At 41.2% G+C, this 24,264-nt stretch overlaps 2 protein-coding genes across 3 annotated transcripts in view; both read left to right on the forward strand.

Annotated features, from left to right (window-relative positions):
* Positions 1–1,207: 1,207 nt before the first annotated feature.
* The window catches only part of LOC111142070 (POC1 centriolar protein B), a 102,147-nt gene continuing 79,090 nt past the window's right edge, over positions 1,208–24,264 (forward strand). For both annotated transcript variants that reach the window (XM_022495019.1, XM_022495020.1), the window contains exons 1-3: positions 1,208–1,261; positions 1,889–1,973; positions 23,698–23,869. In XM_022495019.1, coding sequence (XP_022350727.1) covers positions 1,247–1,261; positions 1,889–1,973; positions 23,698–23,869 — 272 coding nt within the window. In that variant the 5' untranslated portion in view covers positions 1,208–1,246. The remainder of the gene's footprint in view (positions 1,262–1,888; positions 1,974–23,697; positions 23,870–24,264) is intronic.
* LOC111142069 (polypeptide N-acetylgalactosaminyltransferase 4) lies at positions 2,245–5,708 on the forward strand. The gene has a single exon (XM_022495018.1). The coding sequence runs from the start codon at positions 2,524–2,526 to the stop codon at positions 4,258–4,260; it is 1,737 nt and encodes a 578-aa protein (XP_022350726.1). The 5' UTR covers positions 2,245–2,523; the 3' UTR covers positions 4,261–5,708.

The following is a 24,264-nucleotide window of genomic DNA, read 5'->3' on the forward strand; positions in this document are numbered from 1 at the left end:
AAACCAGCATCCAGCATTATTTTTAAGAATGCCTTCAAGTCAAACTGAAATACTGAATCTAAAGTTATTTCCTAGCTGCTGAGTTGCAATGTACAGTATTTACTAAAACTAAATTCTATCACTAGGTAACCAGAGCACCTATAATTAAGAGATGCAGTACACCTTTCATCTACATCGAACATGCATCTTGCCAGGTGTGGTCCATTATGTCATTTTTTGCTGCCAATAATGTTTATCTTATATGCAGTTTTCAGCTGAGTCCTTCCTGCTTTGAGGGAGGGTTAAAAAGGATACAGATTTAGAATTCGAAAATGTGACTCTGGGATCTTTGACAATTATACGTAAAATATCTAGGAATGAAGTTTATAACTTGTAAACCTTGGTAACATTTTGTCACTCTATCGACCTCATAGTGTTGCCGAAGTGCAGATACAATGTGTAAGAAAGCCTGCTGTACGAGGGCGATAGTTACTATGTGTCCTAATAATTTAAACAAGACAACAAGTTTCTTTCTAAGGGTTCCAACAGACTTTCAACATGCTGCCCTGTGAGTCTGGGGCTCTAAAGCAAATGGTAATGAGCAGAGCATTCAAACCCATTAACAGAAAAACATTAAGTGGATGCATAACATTCCTTCTTCATTCAAGTTTATCCAGCATCCATATTTATACCACAAAGCATATAGTGTCAAAAGCAGTGATTAAATAAGTTAAAATGTGTCCTTCAGAGGCTTAGTTCATGTGTGAATATTAATAATATCGAGCTGCCCAACTTCAGATCCAAACTCCCTTACCCGGTCATTAAGCAGTTGCGGACCCTCTTCAAATTCGTGGACGCTGTCTCTTTAACGTGCAGCAGAACTCCGATTGCATCGATCACAGACTCGTCTCGCTTCCTCCCCTCGGTCTCATTTCCATCCCGGTGACTGCTGTACTTCACAGTTTCAAGCAGAGGGGAGAGCGTGCGTTAGTAAACTTTGGGTCTCGTGGGTGGTCACACGTGACCCCGGAGCGCCCCGCTTGCCAGCCCGCGGCGGCCCGGCTTCTGGCTGCGCCGGCGACCCTCGGGGTTCGACTGGCCACGCCTGGAGCGCGGGGTTTGAGTGGGCCGCCGTTGTTGTAGTGACCGGAGGCGCCGCCGCTCTGGGCAGACAGTTCCGGGCGCCGCACGGTCCCCCCTCCTATCCCATCCCCTCCCTTCCCCGGTTCCCCCCGCGGGCTGGAGCCCGGCGCCGACCGCGCCTCCCATGGCCTCCGCCCTGGTAAGGAGGGGCTGGGGGGCGCCTCCCCGGAGCTGGTGCCGGGGGCTGCGGCGCCAGGTCCGGGCAGCGCTCGCACCTGGCGGGAGATGGAGGCGGCGTCTGCAGCCCCGTCCTGAAGCCCCTCGCCCCTCGCCCCGGGGCGTCCACATCCCACTCTGCTACTGGGGCCGAGTTCTGGCCAGACCCCGGGCGCTCCTCCCCGCGTCCCGGAGCTCCGGACTGAGCCGGGGCAGCCCCATGGCTCCTAGAATTCTCCGAGGGTTTCCGTGGAGCGCCTGCGTCAGAATCACCTGGCAGGTTTAAAAAGTAGCGAAGCCGGGGCCCCGCCTCGCAGCCGCGACTCGGAGCCCGCGGCCGGGGCCCGGGAACGCGCATTCGGATGAGCAGCCCGGGGTGGCCCCGCGGGCGCGGCCGACTCTGGGAAGCGCCCGCGGCGGGTTTGGCAGGTTTCTGCGCGGGAGGCCGGCGCCCGGCGTCCCCCGGCGGCGGTCCGAGCGTGTGTCCGCAGGCTCCCGCCGGTGTGGCCGCTCCGGGGCTGGGCTCCGGGGGAGGGGACCGCCCTGATCCCGGAACCCCCGCGTACGAGGTCTGCACCTGCCGGCAAAACTTGACAACTTTCCTTCCCAGGAGGACCCCGTTCTGGAGCGATATTTTAAGGGCCACAAAGCTGCGATCACCTCCGTGGACTTCAGTCCCAGCGGCAAACAACTCGGTAAGTGTTTTTCTCTCTTTTTGTGAGGAGGGACATGCTCGACTGGTCCGACACCGTGCCGCCCGTCCACCCTGGGCCGCGGGAGCACCACCGGGGACCGGGGCGGAGGTCGAGCGCGGCGGGAGACGCGCGCACCTGGGTCGCGTCGGTCCCGCCCCCATCCCGGCCGCGAGAGCCGCCCGCGGGCCTGGGCCCGGCCGGCGACTTTCGCGAACTAACCACCAGGAGGAGTGAGTGGGAAGGGGAGGGGTTTGTCCTCGGCCCAGGGAGGGTGGGGTGCTGGCGAGAGAGTTTGTGAAAAGTTGTGAGAAGAGCAGGAGGAAGCGGGGAGAGAGGAGCGGGGGCTGTGCCGGAGGCCAAGGACGGAGAGGTCTCAGGTCACCCCGGGAAGCCCCCGTGGCTGGAAAGGAGCCGAGCGTCTGCGTCAGAGGAGGGATCCGCTTCGGAGTTCGCCCCTACCTGAGCCTGGAACTCAATCTGCGGGTCCCCAGCCCTTCTACTGCGTGGTGACTCTGGTGGCCGCGTCGGCGCCCTGGCCGTGAGGATCCGGATGGCCGTGAGGTGGACCTGGGCAGGCAAAAGCTGCCTGTTGCTGGCGCTTTTAACAGTGGCCTATATCCTGGTGGAACTCTCGGTCTCCACTTTCCATGCCTCCCCAGCAGCCGACCTTGCTAGGGAGCAGGGGCCAAAACAGCTTTCAGACCCCCGGGAAAAGGCAGAGGATTTGTCTCGACCGCTCTACAAGAAGCCGCCTGCAGACTCCCATGCGCTTGGGGAGTGGGGCAAAGCCAGCAAACTCCAGCTCAGCGAGGGTGAATTGAAGCAGCAAGAAGAACTTATTGAGAGATATGCCATTAATATTTATCTCAGTGACAGGATTTCCCTTCACCGCCACATAGAGGACAAGAGAATGTATGAGTGTAAATCCAAGAAGTTTAATTATAGGAGACTTCCCACCACCTCTGTTATCATTGCTTTCTATAATGAAGCCTGGTCGACTTTGCTCCGCACCATCCACAGTGTTTTAGAAACCTCTCCTGCAGTCCTTTTGAAAGAGATCATCTTAGTGGATGACTTGAGTGACAGAGTTTATTTGAAGACACAGCTCGAAACTTACATCAGCAGTCTTGATAGAGTCCGCCTGATTAGAACAAATAAGCGGGAGGGGCTGGTTAGAGCCCGCCTGATTGGGGCCACTTTTGCCACTGGGGATGTCCTCACTTTCCTGGATTGTCACTGTGAGTGTAATTCTGGTTGGTTAGAACCACTTCTGGAAAGAATTAGTAACGATGAGACGGCAATTGTTTGTCCTGTTATAGATACCATTGATTGGAATACTTTTGAATTCTATATGCAGACTGGGGAGCCCATGATTGGTGGATTTGACTGGCGCTTAACCTTCCAGTGGCATTCTGTCCCCAAGCACGAAAGGGACAGACGGAAATCGAGAATTGACCCAATCAGATCGCCCACCATGGCTGGAGGACTGTTTGCTGTCAGCAAGAAATATTTTCAGTACCTTGGAACATATGACACGGGAATGGAAGTGTGGGGAGGTGAAAACCTTGAGCTGTCTTTTAGGGTCTGGCAGTGTGGAGGTAAATTGGAGATCCACCCGTGTTCCCACGTGGGGCATGTATTCCCCAAGCGGGCGCCCTATGCTCGGCCCAATTTCCTACAGAATACTGCTCGGGCAGCAGAAGTGTGGATGGACGAGTACAAAGAGCATTTCTACAATCGAAACCCTCCAGCAAGGAAAGAAGCTTATGGTGATATTTCTGAAAGAAAATTACTACGTGAACGGCTGAAGTGCCAGAGTTTTGACTGGTATTTGAAAAACGTGTTTTCTAATTTACACGTCCCAGAGGATAGGCCAGGTTGGCATGGAGCTGTCCGCAGTATGGGTATCTCTTCTGAATGTTTAGATTATAATTCTCCTGACAACAACCCCACAGGTGCTAACCTTTCCCTGTTTGGATGCCATGGTCAAGGAGGCAATCAATTCTTTGAATATACTTCGAACAAAGAAATAAGGTTTAACTCTGTGACAGAGTTATGTGCAGAGGTTCCTGAGCAAAAAAAATATGTAGGAATGCAAAACTGTCCAAAAGATGGGTTCCCTATCCCTGCAAACATTATTTGGCATTTTAAGGAAGATGGAACCATTTTTCATCCACACTCGGGGCTGTGTCTTAGTGCTTTTCGGACACCTGAGGGTCGACCTGATGTTCAAATGAGAACTTGTGATGCTCTAGATAAAAATCAAGTCTGGAAGTTTGAGAAATAGAAGAGCACAATGGCACTCTCTTCCTGAGCTTAGAGCTTCAGGAAAGTCAAAGAGCTGGTGAAGAACCTCAGTAAAGACTGTATTTCATCAGAAATCACCCACTGGTCATCTGCGAGAGCTCTGTGAAAGCTGTGTTTCGTTTGGTATAGAATACTGAAAGTGGGTGCATAGAGAGCTGCTGTTTAATCTCTCAAAGTGCCTTACTGATGGGTTGTCTTGTTTAAGGGCTTTGTCAATGTGGTTTCTTCTCTTTAAAGAAGTTGACTGTGAATTGAGATACATAAAATGTTTAAGTGCCAGACTTAATAGTACAGAATGTAAAAGTCCAAGCAGAACGAGTGATGAGTTATGTTGATGGATAAGTTCAATGTCCATCCTTTTAAAAACAAAACTCATAAATATGTGGTTGGAGCTATTGCTATTTTGATTGTATATGGGTTTTGAATTTCTTTTAGCCAGTACATTAAATTTTAGGTGTTTTTTTTTTTAATTTTAATTTTCCTTTAATCAACTAGAAATCAAAGAAAGTTGATCTTAAGGAAAAAGGCCTGGCATAGATGTATGTTTCATTGGAAGAGGGCATTAGTTTGAATGTGAGTTTGCAGGTCTTTTTAACATGGAGACATCTCAGAAAAGTATACCCACATCTGAATGAAATGGGGAGATACTTACATTCCACGCTTGGTGAACTGGAGCTATTAGACTTCACTGATTTGTATTGATACCTCATATTGCTCTGATTTTGTAAGCTGTCCTCTCTGTGAACTCTTTTTCGTGTGTGGGATAGTTTCTGTTTGCACTTCCTTAAGTTATGAATGTACTGGAGAGGGACTCATTCACAATACTGTGCTTCCCTTTGTTAATGCTTAATCATTTAAAGTAAACACAGTTGTTGGCTCTCTGAAGTTAAACCCAACTGCATTTACTGAAATGTGTGAAACTGAAAGTGGGTCTCATGCTAGAAAGGCTGTGGGATTCTTCTAGGAGTTCTTCCTAATTTGAACATTTAAGGATTTATCTTAAAACAAAGAAAAAGACTGTCTGGGCACTGGTGTGTGCTGCCTGGCAGCCTGTTTTCAGCCCTAGCACCAAGCCTGGCACTTAGGCAGCTTTCAGTAGTGGGTGGGTGGATAGATGGATGAATGAATGAATGAGTGAATGAATGGCTCAGCCATGGAATGTGATTTTCGTCCTGTCCTTTGACCAACTGTTTGGGCCTCAGTTTTCTCATCCGTAAATGTGGGTGTTGGATTTGATCTCAAAGATCCCTTCCAGCTCTGAAATGTTGTGATGACACATTACAGTCACTCTTACAGTCTTTATAACACTTTTTATCTCTTCACTTTTAACACAGATAATGTGATTGAACAACATTCAGTCCAGTTATGAAGCTGAAAATGAGGGACGGTTTTAAAATTAAGTGAGGTGAGGGTCACCTGGGTGGCTTAGTCAGTTAAGTGCCTGACTCCTGATTTCAGCTCAGATCGTGATCTCGGGGATCATGGGATTCGAGCCCCATGTCGGGCTTTGCACTAAGTGGGGTATCTGCTTGAGATTCTCTCTCCCTTTGCCCCTCGTTCCACTCTCCCTTTGTCTCTCTGTCTCTCTTTCTCTCAAATAAATAAATCCCTAAAAAATAATTAAGTGAGCTGAGCTCAACTGAAGTGGTTTGGTTTGGATTGAGTGGGAAGTTCTTGTGGTCAGTGTTTGTATTCATTTTATTTTGGCAATCGTTGAACCAATTTTGTTTTTATCTTTACTCTTCAAACTCTAAAAGTAATCTTTTGGGCTAAGAAGACAAATATTTACTAAAACAAATTATCTGAGAAGTAAGCATATTTTTTTGAAGAAAAAAATATGTTTACTAGTTTTATTTTAGTGCTATATCCAGAAATCACAGGCTGAATTTAGAATTATATTAGTTCACTTTGGTCTAGATTTATGGAAAATGCATACTCCATAGAAAATTAGATGACAGTACTCATAAGTAAAGTTGTTTTCGGTGTGTACATGATGACTAGAGAGAAGGAACTTTGCTGAATGTGAATTTAAGAAAAGCTTTTAGGGTAACCATTTCAAAAATTAAAAGTATTATGTATCTCGAACAGCTTATTTCTCCTTTGCTTCTTAAAATGTAAGTGTGTTAATAACTTTCATTAAGTTATTTGGCAACCTTAAAGTTTATCAAAGAAATGTCTAAATTTCATATGCACTGTATATGGCCATGGGTGTAATTTAAGAAGGAGTTATAAGAATACTCCTAATTTTGCAAAAATGGTTGTTTGACAGCAGTTGTTCTAAACCCACCCTCTCCTCTTGCCCAGTCTACTTTTTAATTTAAATTACTCTTTTTCTTTTTACTTATTTTTTTGTTCTTGTTAGCCCCCTATCAAATGGAAAGACTAAAATTGATGTATTCTGGAAGTACTTACTGGAATTACTTTTGTTCCAGTGTCTTGCTGCTCCTATCAAAAGGCGAAGGGGGCATTGAAAAGCAAAGTACTTAATTGTTTACCTATTGCCTAAGTTGTAGGCTGTGACCCATTAATCTTTTTGGAAGGAATTTTAGGATAGTGCTTTATTTATATCAATAACTTGAAAGTGTCTGGTTCTTCATTCCTCCTGATAGTGTAGGTAACAGAAGAATGAGACTTTCATATTTTCATCTATAGGCATTTCCAATTTAATTGCAAAAACATACTGTAAAATTATAAACAAAATTTATTTTGATTCTCTAATTCCAGTTTATTGATACCAAAGCTGTCTTTTGCTGTAGACAATGAAGAGTTGACCTTTTAAGTTATTTAACATACTACTAACAGTTTCAGTGAAATATTTAGTAGACTAGAGGTTTCCATTTTAAATGGTCACTCTCATGTAGTGTCCAATTCTATGAGTAGATTGTCTAAATAGGCATTTCTAGCAGTCATCTTTTAAGCAAATGATAACCTAGTCATCTGCAGCATCTCTATAACTCAGAATAACTTGTTTGTATGAGAAAATCTGTTTACTCCCCAGGGTAGGCTCCTGCATATTCATTATATGTTGGCAAATCAAACTTTTCTAGGTTAAAGTCAAGAGGTTATTTCTAAGTTGTAGGGTCTTAGTGGTTTTAGGATCTCAATTTTAATGGATAAAATATTTAGTTTTGACTTGTTTGTCCCTTTAAATTGCTGTTTTAATTATATTTTTAAATGAGCACAAAGAATATTGAGGTTCAGTTAATCTCTTTTGAACAATGAATTTTTTTCCTTTGTGATGAGCAGTTTCCATCCTTTTTTTTTCCTTTTGATAATGGTTTTTGCAGTATTGATCAGACATAAAATAAAATGTGTGACTAATTATTTTTGCAAATGGATTCTAATAATTTTAGTCTATGGGATCATTGTTTCTATGTACACATTTGTTGATGGTAACAGAGGTGAGTTAAGTTCATAATAATTTTGCTTGTTTGAAAATACAGGCAGAATGTTAAAAAGTCAAAATTCCTGAATTATTTTGCAAGGTGTCATTAACCAACAAGCATTCTGAAGTGGTATTAGCGCTATTAATGCATGCATTAATTACTCATAAACAAACAGGAAATGATCCGGGAGCTCTGGGACCTATTGGGGGCACTATAAAAGGAAACAGGTGAGCACCTGGGCACATTAACACCAATTTCAAAACCCTAGGCCAAAAAGAAATATGCCTATTCTATAAACCACATAGCCTCACATTTTCCTTAACCTTCTCTCTGCATCACGCCATCCTAAGTACAATTCCTGTCTACCGGTCATATCTCTCTTCCTCAGTGATTCTGCCTAATGCCCTACACCCTGCCTCTCCTAGCCTGAGACACTGCCTAGGAATCCCTATTCTAAGTGAATACTGGGGATTCACTATGCCAAGACGTCAGATGTTTTATAGCCACGTTTAGGATATGTATAGTTGAGCTAAACAAATTTTTACTCACCTTTTGTTTTGTACATATAGTTTAAAGTGTTACTATAAGTATGTATGTATTGCTGTCTTGCTGTCTTGCTGTCTTACTAAGTGACGGCAACCCTGTGCAAATCATTTTCTCTCTCTTTCAGTTTCATGGAAGTGAGAAAAGACTGGGAAAATCATAGAAACAGTATATAATGTTTGCCAGGGGCTGGGGGAGGGAGAAGTAGAGAATGATTGCTAATGGCAATTTTGTTTTGTTTTTTGGGTTTTTTTTGCGTGTGTGTGGGCAGGGGAAGGGTGTGATGAGAGTGTTCTGAATTACATAGTGACAATGGTTGTACAGCTTTGGGTAAAACACTGAATTATACACTATCAAAGGGTGAATTTATGGTATTTGAATTATATCTCAATTATTTAAAAAAAAATTAGAGGAAAAGAAGAGGCTGGAGAATTTCATGTATCCCAGAAAAGATTTCTGTGTCCCTCTGTGCCTATTAGACTTTAAAACAGGCCAGCAGGATTTATTAACACTTGAGTCATTTTGTAATTCAGCAGAATTAAGAAAGCTAATATATATGTGAATTAGGCTGTGAGTACAAATGAATTTGTATTGGAATGTTTTCCTAAAACTTCAGAGAAACCTCAATCAATCCTCTTGAACAGGAAGTAGGGATTATATGTGAAATGAGTTCCTGAATTACATAGTTGTCCATGGCAGAACTGAAGAGTAGACAGTCCTTACAACTTGCTAATAATCAGCCGCTACTTTTCCTTTTGTGCCAGATTCAATCACTTTCTCAGGCTGACCTGAGAGAGTTGTGTGCTACAGGCCAGCGGTGTCCTTGGCTCTCTGGTCACCCTTCTAACCCTCTCATTTGCATGTATATAATCTTGTTCAAAGAGGGAAATGGGAGGTACTCTATTTATTTAGTATTCCTTTATTTAGTTAATGCTACTGGTGCCGGATACTGGCTTATGCTCTGGGTATACATATAGAGGTTAACAAAACACATGTGCTTTCTCAGGGGGTATGAAGAACTCACAGTCCAATGATAGATACTAAGAAGCACATAAATCATGTGCCGGTACAATGTGAAACAGGAAAAGAGGGGCATGGTATGAAGAAAAGGAAGAGTGCTTTGAGGAAGAACAGTGGTGACATAAGTTTATGGGGTTAAGGGACACTCCTTTGTGGGAGTTAGATTTCACTTAAGACCTGGAGGAGGAGTTAGCCAGGCAAAGGCTGGAGAGAGAATAGCATACGCAAAAACCGAAAGTGGGAAAGAACTTGTCCTTGATCAAGGAAATAGAAGAAGGCCAGAGGCAACTGGCTGGCTCATTCAGAAGAGTGTGTGACTCATGGACTCTGGGTTGTGAGTTCAAGCCTGGCATTGAGTGTAGAGTATGTACATATGTACATACGTACATACATACACAAACATTTAAAAAATTGTACTTAAAAAGAATTCCAGAAGGGTAAAGCCGGGGAACAAAGGAAGAGAGCGAGCTTTGGTAGATGAGTTTGCAGGGGAAGGCAGAGGCGTTTCAGCTAACGTCTTGGAGGCTAGAGTGGGTCAAATGGTAGCACTTTAAACATGTTCCTGAAGCCTGTAAATATAACCTTATTTGGGGAAAAAAAGTTCTTTCCAGATGTTATTAAGAATCTCCAAAAGAGATTATCCTGGATTATCTTGGTGAGCCTTGAATCCAGTGACAAGTGTTCTTAAGAGAGACACACAGAGGAAATAGGAGGAGGACACGTGAAGCCAGAGGCGGAGATTGGAGTCACGCAGCCCCAAGCCAAAGAACTTCTGGAGGCCTCAGACATTGGAAGAGGCAGGGAATGGAATCCCCTTTAGAACTTTAGAGAGATTCCTGCCAACACCTTGATTTTGTACTTCTGGCCTTCAGAACTACACAAGGGAATTTCCTTTGTATTAAGCCTCTAAGTTTATGGAAATTTCTTTTTCCTTTCTTTCTTTCTTTCTTTTTTTTTTTTTTTAAGGTTTTATTTATTTGACAGAGAGAGAGAGAGAGAGACCACAAGTAGGCAGAGAGGCAGACAGGGGTGGGGGGAAGCAGGCTCCCTGCCGAGCAGAGAGCCTGATGCGGAACTTGATCCCAGAGCCCTGAGATCATGACCTGAGCCCAAAGCAGAGGCTTAACCCACTGAGCCACCCAGGCACCCCCTTGTGGCAATTTCTTATGGCAGCTGCAGAATACTAAGACAGAGGCCATGTTTTAGGATTTTGTTCTGAGAGTTATAAAAAGTTGTTGAGGGGTTTTAAGTAAGGGAATGAATGGCATGATGTGATTTACACTTCAAAAAGATCATTGTGGGGATGCCTGAGTGGCTCAGTTGGTTAAGCAGCTGCCTTCGGCTCAGGTCATGATCCCAGCGTCCTAGGATCGAGTCCCACATCGGGCTCCTTGCTCAGCGGGAAGCCTGGTTCTCCCTCTGCCTCAGCCTGCCACTCTGTCTGCCTGTGCTCACTCTCTCTAAAAAAAAAAAAAAAAAAAAAAAAATGATTGTGGCTACTATGTGGAGACTGAACTATTAGTAGAGAAATCAGTTAGGAGCGATTTTAGTAATAACAGCAGGAGATGATGATGGTCTTCAAACTAGGGTAGTAATCTGTGAAAGAGAAAAATGTGGGAGTTATTAGCATAAGGATGGTATTTAAAGTTGTCAAAAATTCAGAAATAACAGAGGTAAAACCAAGCAATCCCTGGAACAGTTGTTAATAAAAGTTTATTGTGCGCATACCATAAAGACAGTTTGCAAACTGGGAGCAACTCAAAACATGGCATGAGGCTCAGAGGTACATTATGAAGCAGCTTTTATAGTACGAAAGCAGTGACTTTAGTCTTCACACTGATTGCTTGTAATATTAGAATTCTCTTAAATGATAGGGTGTTGGTCAGCAGTTACCTTGGGAAACAGTTCAAGTTTTGCTTAAGATTTCCAGGGACATAAGCAAGAAATGACCCAGGTCAAGTTAGTTTTACAAAATAAGCCAAATTAATCTTTGTATGACTAAATGGGTTTTGTCTGCTCAGGGAATTTTCAAGGCTGGTCTCCATTTGTTTTTGATTTTAGCAAAGTCATGGGAATATTTGAGGTCACCTGGGAAGGACATAGAACAATGAGGGCAGATGGGCCAAGGCTGAGCCCTAAAGATCTCCACCCTCTAGACCAGAAGAAGAAATGGCAAAAGAATATAAGAAGGGATAATCAGAAAGATAGGAGAAAAACCATGACAGCAGGGTATCATGAAAGCCAAGGTCCAGGGTGGGGTAGAATTGTTGAATTGAGAGGAGATGATATTACATAGTCATTAGCAGGGGCGTCTGGGTGGCTCAGTTAAGCGTCTCAGTCTTGATTTTGGCTCAGGTCATGATCTCAGGGTTGTGCGATTGAGCCCCACATCAGGCTCCGCGTCATTAGGAGAGTGGGGAGGGGACTCTTGCAGAATGAGGCACTGCTGGACAGTATGGAAGATCCATGTGAAATTAGTGGTTCTGAATTTACAGTGTTTCCAATCTGTTTGGGGTGCATCTAGCCCTTTTGACTGGTACAGATACCGTCCCAGGAAAGGCAGAGTGATTGGGACTCCGCTGGGGAAATTTGAAGGAGGGAGGGAGGGTCAAGGGGTTGAATATATGTGTAAGAGAAGGATTATCAGTTGGATAAGGAGAGAAATGAAGATTATTAAGTGGAGGGAGAAATGGAGAGAGCCTCAAGGAGAATATAGGTCAATGGATTGGAGTTCTTCATGCGATAGAAGTTACTTGACTATGCTGTAAGGAATGCAGGTTGTCAGAGGATGATGGCTTTCGATTCGTGATCTGGGAAGTGTTCAGGTTCTGCTGATGACATGACGCAGGGTGTGCCATGAACAAGTTGCGGAGGAAGCGCGGAAATAAAGGGCTTTGGAGAGTCTTAATTATCCCCTTAGTCTGAAATGCTCTTCACTCTTCACTCGGCTTGGCTGACTCCTTCTTGTCCTTGATGCCTCTACTTAAAATGCTACTGATAACGCCATCTGAATTAAGTATTCTACCCCCACGCACAATTCTTCTTGGGTCTTCCTGACTTATCTTTCACGTCTGTTAGCAGAAGGTAAAATGATATGTTTGCCTGTTGTTGACTTGTTTTCCTCCTCTTCATCTGAATGTCAGTAGCTCCCCGTTTAGAGATTTTGTCTATTTTGTTACTTAGGACTTTCCCTGCCCTTGCCACAATGCCTTATGTGTTACATGGGGGTGAGATATCTTTTGAATGAACTAATATCAGGAGTCGGAGAGGAAAACTGTGACCTGGGGTAGGTGAAATGTGAAAGAGAAAATGATTGTCACTTGAAAGGGTTTCAGGGAACTTGGGGTTCCCAAGCAGAGTCAGGCATAAGTGGTTGAGAAGAAGGGACTTTCATGGAGGAGGTGGAGGGTATAAGGGAGATCATCTAGTGGATGTTCCTCTGGGCGAGCGGTAACTTTCAGAAAGCAGAGAAGGCATAGGTGTTAGGGTCACTAAAGGTCAACTAAGGAGCCATCCAAGCATTGTGGGAGTGAGTACATGTGACTGATGACCCGAGGGGCTCAGGGCTTCAACTTCTGGTCATGACTGGGGGAAATAGAACAATAGAACATGACTGGGGGAAATAGAACATTTATACTTGGCAGCCTTTTTGAAGGCTGGGTTTCACAGAGTGATTTGGGAAGGATCAGAGGAGAGGGGAATGGGAACAAACAGTAGCCTGTGAAGTGTTTCCATTCCTTGTTCTGGATGAAGGTTCAGTGACTTTTCTGAAGCTCTGTAGCCTGCTGGGCCTGGTTTGGAGTCTGATTCTGGAGCCACATTTTTTGCATTAGGCTAATTTTTCAGAGGGCAGCATTCAAGTTTATTTAAACATTAGAAAGTTTTAAAAGTACTGTCATGTGGTTTGTAGAATCTGTGTTGTACTTTAGAAGTTTTTATTTAAATTTGTATAATTTTAACATTGAAGTTGTCACTTTTCCCCCCTTTTTTTCCTTCAAGGTTATCCTGTCATCGACTCAATTCCTATTTATTAGCCTTTGGGCTATTTGTAGAATAAATCATAGTAAAAAAAAAAAAAAGTTAATTTCTTTCTTTCTTTCTTTCGAATAGGAGCAGAATGAAATTTAGAATTTCTAAGTTGTTTTCCTCTTGGTGAAATCATAGTAAAAGTTTGCCAGATACTCTTTTTCTATTAGGGTTCTTGATGGCAATCTGTGTAGTAGCTTTGTTAAAGTTTCTCCTACTGTTTTAGTTCAAAAAATTACTCCCAAGTACTAAAGTAATCTAGTGTATGCACTGAGAGGCAGTAGCAGAGTGCCATATTTCTCTAGTTTTGAAGTACATCAGACTTAAACGAGAAGGTGGTTAAAAAAAATTCAGATTCCTTGGTCTCAACCCCAAACAATGCTTAATTTGCTGGAAATACACATTTTTAAAAAAACAATTTTATTTATTTATTTGACAAAGAGAGAGGGAGGGAGAGAGGGGGCACAAGCAGGAGGATCAGTAGACAGAGGGAGAGGGAGAAGCAGGCTTCCTGGCTGAGCAGGGAACCCAGTGCAGAGCTGAATCCCAGGACCCTGGGATCATGACTTGAGCTGAAGGCAGATGCCTAACCAACTGAGCCACCCAGGTGCACCTGGAAATAGACATTAAAAAAATATTTATTTATTTATTTATTTGAGAGAGAGGGAGGGTGTACACGAGAAGAGGAGGGAGGGAACCTTAAGTAAGCTCTGCAGAGCATAAAGCCCACTGTGGGGCTGGATTCACAGCTCTGAGATCATGACCTGAGCCGAAACCAAGAGTTTCGGAAATACATGTTTTTTTTTTTTTTTTTTTTTTTTTTTGAAATACATGTTTTAAACAAGGTTCCCAGTAATTCTAATGGAGATAATCTATAAATGCCCCGTGCTTCTCAAAGCACCAGGTTATTGGTTAATTGGCCAGACTTTGGAGTCTGATTGAAATGGGTTAAAAATGGACTCCATTACATTCTGCCTCCATGATCTTGGACAAATTACCTAACCTTGCTAAGGTTTATTTCTTTCCTCATCTATACAAGAAGAATAATAATATTTACCTGCCTTGTTATTATGATTAAATAAAATAATGCTTATGAAGTCTTTAAAAGTACTTGGCCCATAGTAACAACTTAGTAAAGGTGCATTCCGTTATGACTGTCCATCCTCATAGAGATGTTGAATTTGAATAAGTTAAATTAAGTTTCTCCAGGTTATCATTACGAAAGATTATTTTTAAAGCACCCACAGCTCCTTTTAGACCAATCTTACACTAGTAAAATAATTACTTAGTGTCAGCTAGAAGGAAAACATGATTAAATAGTCCCTCTTTCAGGGCAGAGGAATGTTCATTTAGTGCCATCACTTACTTATATTATTACACAGTGCTTGGAGAGCACAAACTAATTCTGAAGGTATTAGATAGGTATTAAAGTTGATCTAGCGAAGATTAGAATATTATCTTTTTATTGGGCAGCCTTCTCTCTTTTATCTAAGTTTATAGATATGTGTGCTTGGGAATTATATATTTTTTCATTTCTTAAAAATAGTTACAGAAAACTCCTTCTTGTCAATTTCCTTAGAAGATGTCCTTGTTTATTTTTCCTTGGAAAAGGCAGCCTGGAGTCTCTTTTGTGACCGAAAGACAAGCACGAACCTGGAAATGCAGAAGGAAGTACAAAGTCAGGGTGCCCTCAAATTAGAAATCTGAGTTTACTTCTGGTAGTGGAGTACAAGTGGGACATAATTAGGGTCCAGAATATATAGAAAGACCTCAGAAATAGTTGAAAGATTCAATAATTTCTATATGGGGATGCCTGGGTGGCTCAGTGGGTTAAAGCTTTTGCCTTCGGCTCGGGTCATGATCCCAGGGTCCTGGGATCGAGCCCCACATTGGGCTCTCTGCTCAGCAGGGATCCTGCTTCCTCCTCTCTCTCTCTCTCTCTCTCTGCCTGCCTCTCTGCCAACTTGTGATCTCTGTCTGTCAAATAAATAAATAAAATCTTTTAAAAAATAAAAAATAATTTCTTTATGAAGGTAACCTGAATTATTGGGACTCTCATGAATATGGGATAAAAAAGTCCAAGAGGGATATAATCCAAATGTATAAAGTTGTGAAAGATACTATATTGTGATCACAGACCTTTCTGTAAGTTTAAAAACATGTATTCTTAGACCCATTCATAATTCTTTTGGGAATTAATCACAGAGATATACTTGGACACACCAGAAATGACACATGTACAACAATATGGCATCGTTTGTGAAAGGGCAAAGCTGTACACAATTAGTCTGGTTAAATAAGTTAAGGTGTAGCTACACAATAGAATACTATGTAACTATTAGAAAGAAGAAGGCATCCTTCCATCTCTAGTTAGGACAGGGTAATTGGTAACTGAAATTGCCCTCCTGCCTGAAAACCACCGAAAAATGAGACAAAATGTATGAGGCAACTGTATTCAGGCATTAAGCAACAGAGAGTGCAAAACTGTGATGATTACTACAAGGAGGGAAACACACAAGGTGAGCCCACAGTCAGGTAGAGCCGAAGCGGTGACATCCTAGCTGAGCGGAGGCAACAGAGGTCATAGTTCTAGAAATGATTCTGGAAGGTAGTACCTCAAGAATGAATGACACATATTAGAGAAGGTCACAGAGACTAGTTTAAGGGACTCTCGCCAAATTTTAGATGGTGTGAGAGTCAAAATAAATAATGATAGCTATGGATTATAATCTGAGTCCATATTGATGAAATAAGTTAGTGAATAAGTAGAGAAATAGAGGAAAAGGGGAAGTTCTTCCTTGCAATAAAAAATTAATTATATATTAGTTCATTAGTTAAATTATTAATATAATTTCTAATTAGTAAGTTATGGAAAGAAGGATGTGTTAGAAGAGCATTGAGGGTGCTAAAATTAGTTGTGATGGCTTATTAAGGGAAAGGGTCTATCTAGTCCTAAAGTATCATCCCCACAAACAACTTATTGATTACAGAGGGGAACAATACTAACTTCACTAGGCAAAACCACCTAAACCAAGTGATGAAAGTAAATCTCACCAAAATTGGGACAGATAGACATCACATACACCTAATATGATAAGGACACAATAAAACTTGTGAATTTCCTATCAAAAATATATATCCTGACTCTAATCATGAGGAGCACCAAGAAGAAAATTGATGAACACCCCACAAAAATAACGGATCTGTAGTCTTTAAGAATATCAAGGTCAATAGAGAAAAAATGACTTAGGAAATCTTCCCGGTTTATAGGAGACCAAAGACACTTGGCATTTAATGCAGTGCATGTCCTTGAATTACAGCATGGACTGGGGGAAAACACCTCTCATTGACAAGGTCTGTATATAGATTGTGGATACGTATTAAGAATATATTAAATAGCCTTTAATTTCCTGGCTTTGTTAACTGTACTATGATTTATGTCAATGGAATATCCTTGTTCTTAGGAACCGTATACTGGAGCATGTGGTGGTAAAGAGACATTATGTTTCTAACTTTCAAATAGTTAAGAAATATGCATGTGTAAGAGTTTTTGGAGAGAAAATATAAAGCAAACAGAGTGTCAATAAAGACAAAAATCGGGGCACCTGGGTGGCTCAGTTGGTTAGGCGTCTGCCTTCAGCTCAGGTCATGATCCAGGATTCTGCGATCGAGCCCCATGTCAGGCTCCCTGCTTAGGGAAGATCCTATTTCTCCCTCTCCTTCTGCTGCTCTGTCTCCCCCTGCTCATGCTTGCACTCTCTCTCTCTAATAAATAAATAAAATCTTAAAAATAAAGGGGGGGGCAAAAATCTAAGGTGGAAGATACAAGGGAGTTTCTTGTATGACCTTTGTAACTGTTCTGTAAGCTTGAAATTATCAAAATAAATAAATTAAAATAAAATAAATTATCACAACTAGGGAGGAAAAAAATAAGACAGTTCTATGTACTGATAAAACATGACCTCCAATATATACACTATGTGGGCTGGCAGAGAAGAAGATGCAGAAGCAAAATGCAGAATGGCAAGAATAACATGTTACTATTTGCATAAAAAGGACATGTGAATAGACATGGATTTGTTTAAGCACACAGAAGGATATTCAAGCCATTGTTAACACTGGTTGCTTCTAGGAAGGGGAACTGGGTAGCCAAAGTCTGGAAGGAAATGTGGGTAAATACCAGTGTCAGGTACATGTATTACCAATTGAAAAGATAAGACAATTCAAAACAAACTCAAAAACTGGAGGCAGCACCATTTCTTTCCAGGATATAGTATTTCTGACAGAGCAGACTTCTGAATCACTTCAGCTTTGGGCAAATCAAAGAGTGAAAGATCTTCGGTTGACTAAAGTTATTGCTACTTAGGGTGACACAGTAACTTTTGGACATTGTGGAAAGCAAACATGTTCTCCATTAGTTTGTTCCTTGTTACTCCAGAGACCCAGCGTGGTCTTTGTTTTTTCTTTTGTCCTAATGAGGATTTCTTGAAACAGTGAATTGTTGTTATAGAATATAAATAGTTTTTTAAATGAGTAGATTTACTAGTTAACCTTTTCTGTTAGCTTCCTGCCTTTGACATTTTACTCAAAACAGACCAATCAGATGATGAAGCCTTGACATTTGAAATTATGTAGTAATGTTTATATAAGGTGTGGCTCAGTAGAAATGTATGAGAGTAAATTCCACGTTGACACTATGCAACATTGACATTGATAGTCCAATACCTTTTATTATCATGGTGTGAGAATTTGGTAGGATCAGGTAAGGAAGTAAGGAGGAAAAATTCAGAAGAAATCTAGAGTGTACCTTGAGCCACACAGTGGCGATCAGACATCTCTGCTTCTGGTGTTTCATAATATAGGGCCTCTGAAGTGCCACCTTGCCCAGAGGTTGGGTTGTCCCTGCCCGTGAAGCACTTGTTCTTTCTGCTTTCTCACTTCCCTTCACCAGAACAGCAAGTACTGCTTTAATGTGGGCATGCAACCACATCGACTCTAATTTTTGAGCACCCACTCTGGTTAAGATGGTCTTTTCCTCTTCTGATGAAATATGTGAAGGCTTGAGCCCTACCCTGTGTCACCTTCTCATTTAAGCTTCTTATTCTTACCCTCTGAGCCCACCTTACCCCATTAATTTTTGCATCACCATGAGCATCCTATAATACCATTTTTTCCCGGACCTCTTATCATATTGTTAGGGACCCTGCAAATCTTCGGTGAGTTAAAGAATCAATCTCACAACCCCGAGGTCATGACCTGGGCCAGAATCACGAGTTGAATCCTTAACCAACTGAGCCACCCAGGTGCCCCTACCTTTAAATATATCTTAATTTTGACTCCTCCTCCCACTTCCATGGCCTCTAGTTTAGTCCAAACAACCACCTTCTTCAATTTTGTCTCTCTGCCCTGTGTGTATTCTGCATAGAGCAATCAGGGTGATGTTTAAATTTTTTTTCCTAAATGTTTCATTGAAGTATAAGATATGTAACCAAATTGGACAACTTGATTAATTTTCACAATGTGACATGACCGTTTAACCAACACCCAAAGCCAGTACCTCAGAAGTCCCCTGTGCTCCCTTGCAGCCACTGTCCTCCCTTCTTGTCCCCCAATAATCCGTATGCTGGTTTCTAACTCCGTTGATTAGTTTTACTATTTCTTGAACTTCATATAAAATGAAACTTCATTATACAGGAGGTACACAGTGTGGATATATGACGTTTAGGCATCCATCTTTGATGGATAGTTGGGTTTTTATTTTTAGTCTATTTTGGATCCTATTGCCACAAATATTATTATTATGCATCTTTTGCTAAACATACATAAGAATTACTGTCAGGGATATATCTAGGAGTGGAACCGCTGAGTCAAACGGTCAATGTATATTCAGTTTCAGCAGATACTCATAACAATTTTCTGAAATGGTTATAACCCTCAGCATTAAGTGAGAGGTCCAGGTGTCCCACATCCTCATCAAGGTTCGGTATCATTTCTCTCTTTCATTGTAGTCCTTCTGACGAGTGTGTAGGGAACTGTGCAGTGCACTGTGTTCATTACACTTGTACTGCTGAGCTACTCATGGAATGGACTCCCTTTTCATATGTTTGTTGACCATTTGGGTCTCTTCCTTTATGAAGTGCCTATTTAAGCCCTTTACCTATTTTCTTGCTCTTTCTTATTGATTTGTAGGGTTCTTTACAGAATCTGTGTTCAATGTGGATATCTTCTTCCACTCTGTGGCCTGCCTTTTCACTCACTTGGTAGTATCTTTCCATGAACACAGTTTCTTAATTTTGGTGTAGTACAGATTATTGCTTTTCCTTTAGTAATTTAATCATTTTGATGTCCTGTTTGTTGCCTACCCCAATGGTCATGAAGGTATTCTCCCATGTTCTAGTCTAAAAGCCTGTCATTTTACCTATCCCATTTTTTAGATCTGTACTCTATATAGAATTATTTTTGTGTTTAGTATAAAAGGTAAAAGCCAAGATACATTCTTTCCCCTTATAATATCCAGTTTACCCAACATCATTTTTTTGTGAAGACTACCCTTTTCTTACTGTAAGAGTGGTAATTTTCTTAACTCAGATCATGAGGTACCCCCTTGCTCAAAATCCTTCAAAGTTTCCCACTGCACTTAGCATGGAATAGACATGTCTTCCTGTGGCTCTTTGCCTGGAATTTGCTTTCTTCTCAGTTTTTGCCCCACTGTTCTCATTTTCTGCTCTCCACAGTGGACATGCTGGTCTCCTTGCTGTTCCTCAGTCTTTCAAATACGTATTGACTTGGGCAGTCAGGCGTGGGGTTTGTTCTGCCCAGAGAGCGTTCTTCCTCCACGTGTCAGCCTGAAGCCCTCCTCACTGCACTGCACTCAAGTCTGTGCTCAGATGCCCTTTCCACAGGCACCCGGGTGGCTCAGTTGGTGAAGCGTCGGACTCTTGGTTTCAGCGCAGGCCATGATCTCAGGGTCTGTGCTCAGTGCGGAGTCTGCTTCAGATTCTTTCTCCTTCTCTCTTTGCCTTTCCCCACTCACACACACTGTCTCTCTCTCTCTCTCAAATAAATAAAATATTTTTTTAAAAAGCCCTTTCCCAGGGAGGATCACTAACCACTCCACATAACACTAAGAATGAAGAATATATGAAAATCCTCTGAACATGTATGATATTATTAGTGAACTCTTTCCCGGTGATATCAGTGCCTGCCAGGCAGCCTCTTCATTCTGTGTCAGATTCATCAGATCTCACTGGATTTGGAAGTAGGACTGATCATCATCTTTGCAATAGGCAGCAGCTCTTTTAAGCCAGTGCAACTGTGCTTTCTTCATTGTTTTTAGCATTTGAATTTGAAGAAGTGCTTTTGAAGACTTCCATTTTAAGAACTATGAAAATTTTGCTTCCAAAAACCTTCACTACTGTGTGCTTAAATGAGTGTTAATTTCTGAGGTTTGGAATTTTGTGGATTTGTCCCCTCTTTTTCTTTTCTTTCCTCTTTTCTTTCTTTTGATGTTATTTGCTGTACATGCTGCACATCCAGATTGTGTATCGGAAGGACATGGATTATTTTTATGCTTTCGTAGTGATAACTGTTGTTAGAGCGCCACGGCTGTCATTGCACTGTTTGTTCTCCTGAAACCAACTACTTCTAATTCCCGGTTAAACAAATCATTTTCAGTTTTGTCTGTTGTCTTTCTAGCCATTAGAGTCATTTGGAATAAAAATTCAACTTCAGTGAAAAAAATGGGCTAAAGACCTAAATGTGAGCCCAGAAAGCATAAAAGTCCTAAAAGAAAATATCGACAGTAAACTCTTTGACATCAGCTTTTAGCAACACTTTTCTAGATATGTCTCCTCAGGCAAGGAAAACAAAAGCTCAAGTAAACTATTGGGACTACACCAAAATAAAAAGCTCTTGCACAGTGAAGGAAACCACCAACAAAACAAGAAGGCGACCTAGTGAGTGGGAGAATATATTTGCGAATGATATATCTGATAAGGGATTAGTATCTAAAATATATAAAAGACTTATGCGACTTAACACCCCCAAAACAAATAATCTGATTGAAAGATGGGCAGAGGAGCTAAATAGACATTTTTTTCCAAAGAAAACATACAGATGGCCAACAGTCTTATGGAAAGATACTCAACATCACTAATTATGAGGGAAATACAAATCAAAACCACAATGAGATATCACCTTAAACCTGTCAGAATGGCTAGAAATGAAAAGACAAGAAATAAGTGTTTTGAGGATATGAGGAAAAAGGAACCCTCATGTACTGTTGATGGGATCATAAATTATGCAGCTACTATGAAAAACAGTATGGAGATTCCTCCAGAAAATTAGAAATATATGATCCAGTAATTCCATTACTAGGTATTTACCCAAAGAAAATAAGGACACTAATTTAAAATGATAAATGTACCTCTGTGACCTGCAGCATTATTTGTAATAGCCAAGATATGGAAGCAACCCAAGTGTCCACTGATAGATGAGTAGATAAAGATGTGGTACACACACACACACACACACACACACACACACACAGGAATCTTACTCAGCCATATAAAAAGAATGAAATCTTGTCATTTTTGACAACATGGATGGGCCTCAAAGGTGTTATGCTAAGTGAAATAAGTTGCATAAAGACAGATACCATATGATATCGTTTGTATATGATATATAAAATATATAAAAAACAAAATATATATATTTTATATATATATAAAAAACAAAACGAATGAACAAATAAAGAAACAGACCAATAAGTACGAAGAACATAATGTGCTTGCCAGTGGGGGAGTGGGCACATTAGATAAAGAGGAGTTGGAGCTACAGAAAATAGAATGAATCATTTGTAAAAGTCCTCTGAGCATGTATATTATTATTATTGAACTGTCTCCTCTATAATGTTGTGATTCCTTGAGGTAAGGGATTGTGTCTTATTTCTTTTTGTAGATCTTATTTGCAGCATAATACTTTAGAACTCGAATAGGGTCCTTAGTATAATGCGTGCGATAATATATTGTTTTCCCTATTTTGTCTATATTAGTTCCAGATCATTCAGACTCTAATATAAATATTTAATAATCTTACGAATTGAGGTGGAACATGAGCTTTTTGTATTTTTTAAAAAGGGGTTAGTATACAGCATTATAGCCTGAAACTTTAAAATTCACTTTAACTATTTTATATGGGAACAACGCATAGGCCAAGTCCAGGCAAATGCTATCTATGGCTAAAGAAAGTAGAAGGTTTTCAGTGACTTTATATTCTCTTCTAACACTAATACTAGTTGTATTTCACATTTATAAAGTTGCATTTTTTTCTAGAATTCTGCAATCTAGACAGTATTTCTCATTGATCTGGTTCCTATTATTGGTGCAATTTGGGGGCTACATGTATATATAAAATTTGATTTGGGGACAAGAGTTAGATTGATCTTTCATTTATTTATTTGTTCATTCTTTGTCTAAGGCATTTATTTCCACTATTGGTTGCATTTGTTTTTATTTCCTTAAAGCCTTAAGCTATGGCTTAATATACACGATTCTTTGATTAATTGTAGAATGTCATAACAGAGCAGAAAGAGACTTTCAAGATCACCTTATCCAGCTATAAAAGACATTACTGGGTCAGTTAACAGAATGGGAACACTGTTGGTAGATTCAATTATTATAAGTGATCAGCTTCCTGAAGTTGATAGTGTTACGGGCATATAAGAGAGTATCCTTATTCTTAGAAAAGCACAATGAAATATTTAGGAATAAAGATGCCATGATGGTGTATTTACTTCCAAATGGTTCAGGGAAAGAAAAGTGTGTGTGTGTGTGTGTGTGTGTGTGTGTGTGTGTGTGTGTGTACAAGCTCACTTGCATATGGAGAGAAAGAGGGAGCACAAATGAGCAGAGTCAATTATAAGCCAAATGGGGCACAACATTAACAACAGGTAGATCTGGCAAAGGGTATATTAATCTTCTTTACACTGTTATGTGTTTCCTCTTAAGTGTGAAATTCTCTCCATCTAAACAGTTTTAAATACTCATCTCAGCCAGCCCTCTCAGGAAAAGCATTCAGTCTGTGTGACACAGAGGTTACGTAACTTTCCCAGTCACCCTGAGAGTTAGAGACAGAACCTCTCCTAGTCCTGCAGGCTGTGTTATGCTATGCTGCCACCTTCTAGTAACTTGTCATCGTGCTCCAACCAGATGCAAGGGCAGTAATCTTGACTTGTGGTTGCATAGGATGCAGCCAAACTTGCACATTAATTATGTAGCTCTGGGTGACTTTTAAAAATACTTTTTCCATCATCTGGTCAGCCTTACAACCCCAAGACCCTGTGTTACCTGGACATCTTGTTACTAGATATCCTGCCCGTTGTAATAAGACACGCCTACATTTGCATGTTAACAGTCGTGGTTTGTTCTTCTCTCTCCTGATAGCTACTGCTTCTTGGGATACGTTTCTCATGCTATGGAATTGCAAGCCACAAGCCAGAGCTTTCAGATTTGTGGGTCACAAGGATGTTGTAACCAGCGTGCAGTTTTCCCCACATGGAAACTTATTGGCATCTGCTTCACGGGACAGAACTGTCAGACTGTGGATTCCTGATAAGTAAGAGAAATAAAGAAATACCTGATGCGCTCTGGATTTAGGAATGTGAACGAAAATGAGCCTGGCAGTTTCTTCTGCACTTCTCGGGAATGCCTGCAATCCCAGTATCTGCACTGCACCTAGTCTGAGTCACGTGCAAGACGTGGCACCCTTGTCGTAAAGTTAGCAAACTCCTTCATACTGTTTTTTCCCCATCTTTAACTCACAATTATCTCTTCTTTTTGAAATCTATGTCTAACCATGGAAATATACTTAAGGTTTGTTTTTTGGTCTTTTTTTTTTTTTTGACAGGGGGCTGGTTATCTATCCCTTTATAAATCTATTGTAAACTTCAGATTGTCTCCCTAGAGAGACACATATCAACATTATAACTGAAATTTCATAGTTTATTAACC

This window comes from Enhydra lutris, unplaced genomic scaffold, assembly GCF_002288905.1.
Source record: "Enhydra lutris kenyoni isolate GAN:26980312 unplaced genomic scaffold, ASM228890v2 scaffoldscaffold7, whole genome shotgun sequence".
NCBI lineage: Eukaryota > Metazoa > Chordata > Mammalia > Carnivora > Mustelidae > Enhydra > Enhydra lutris.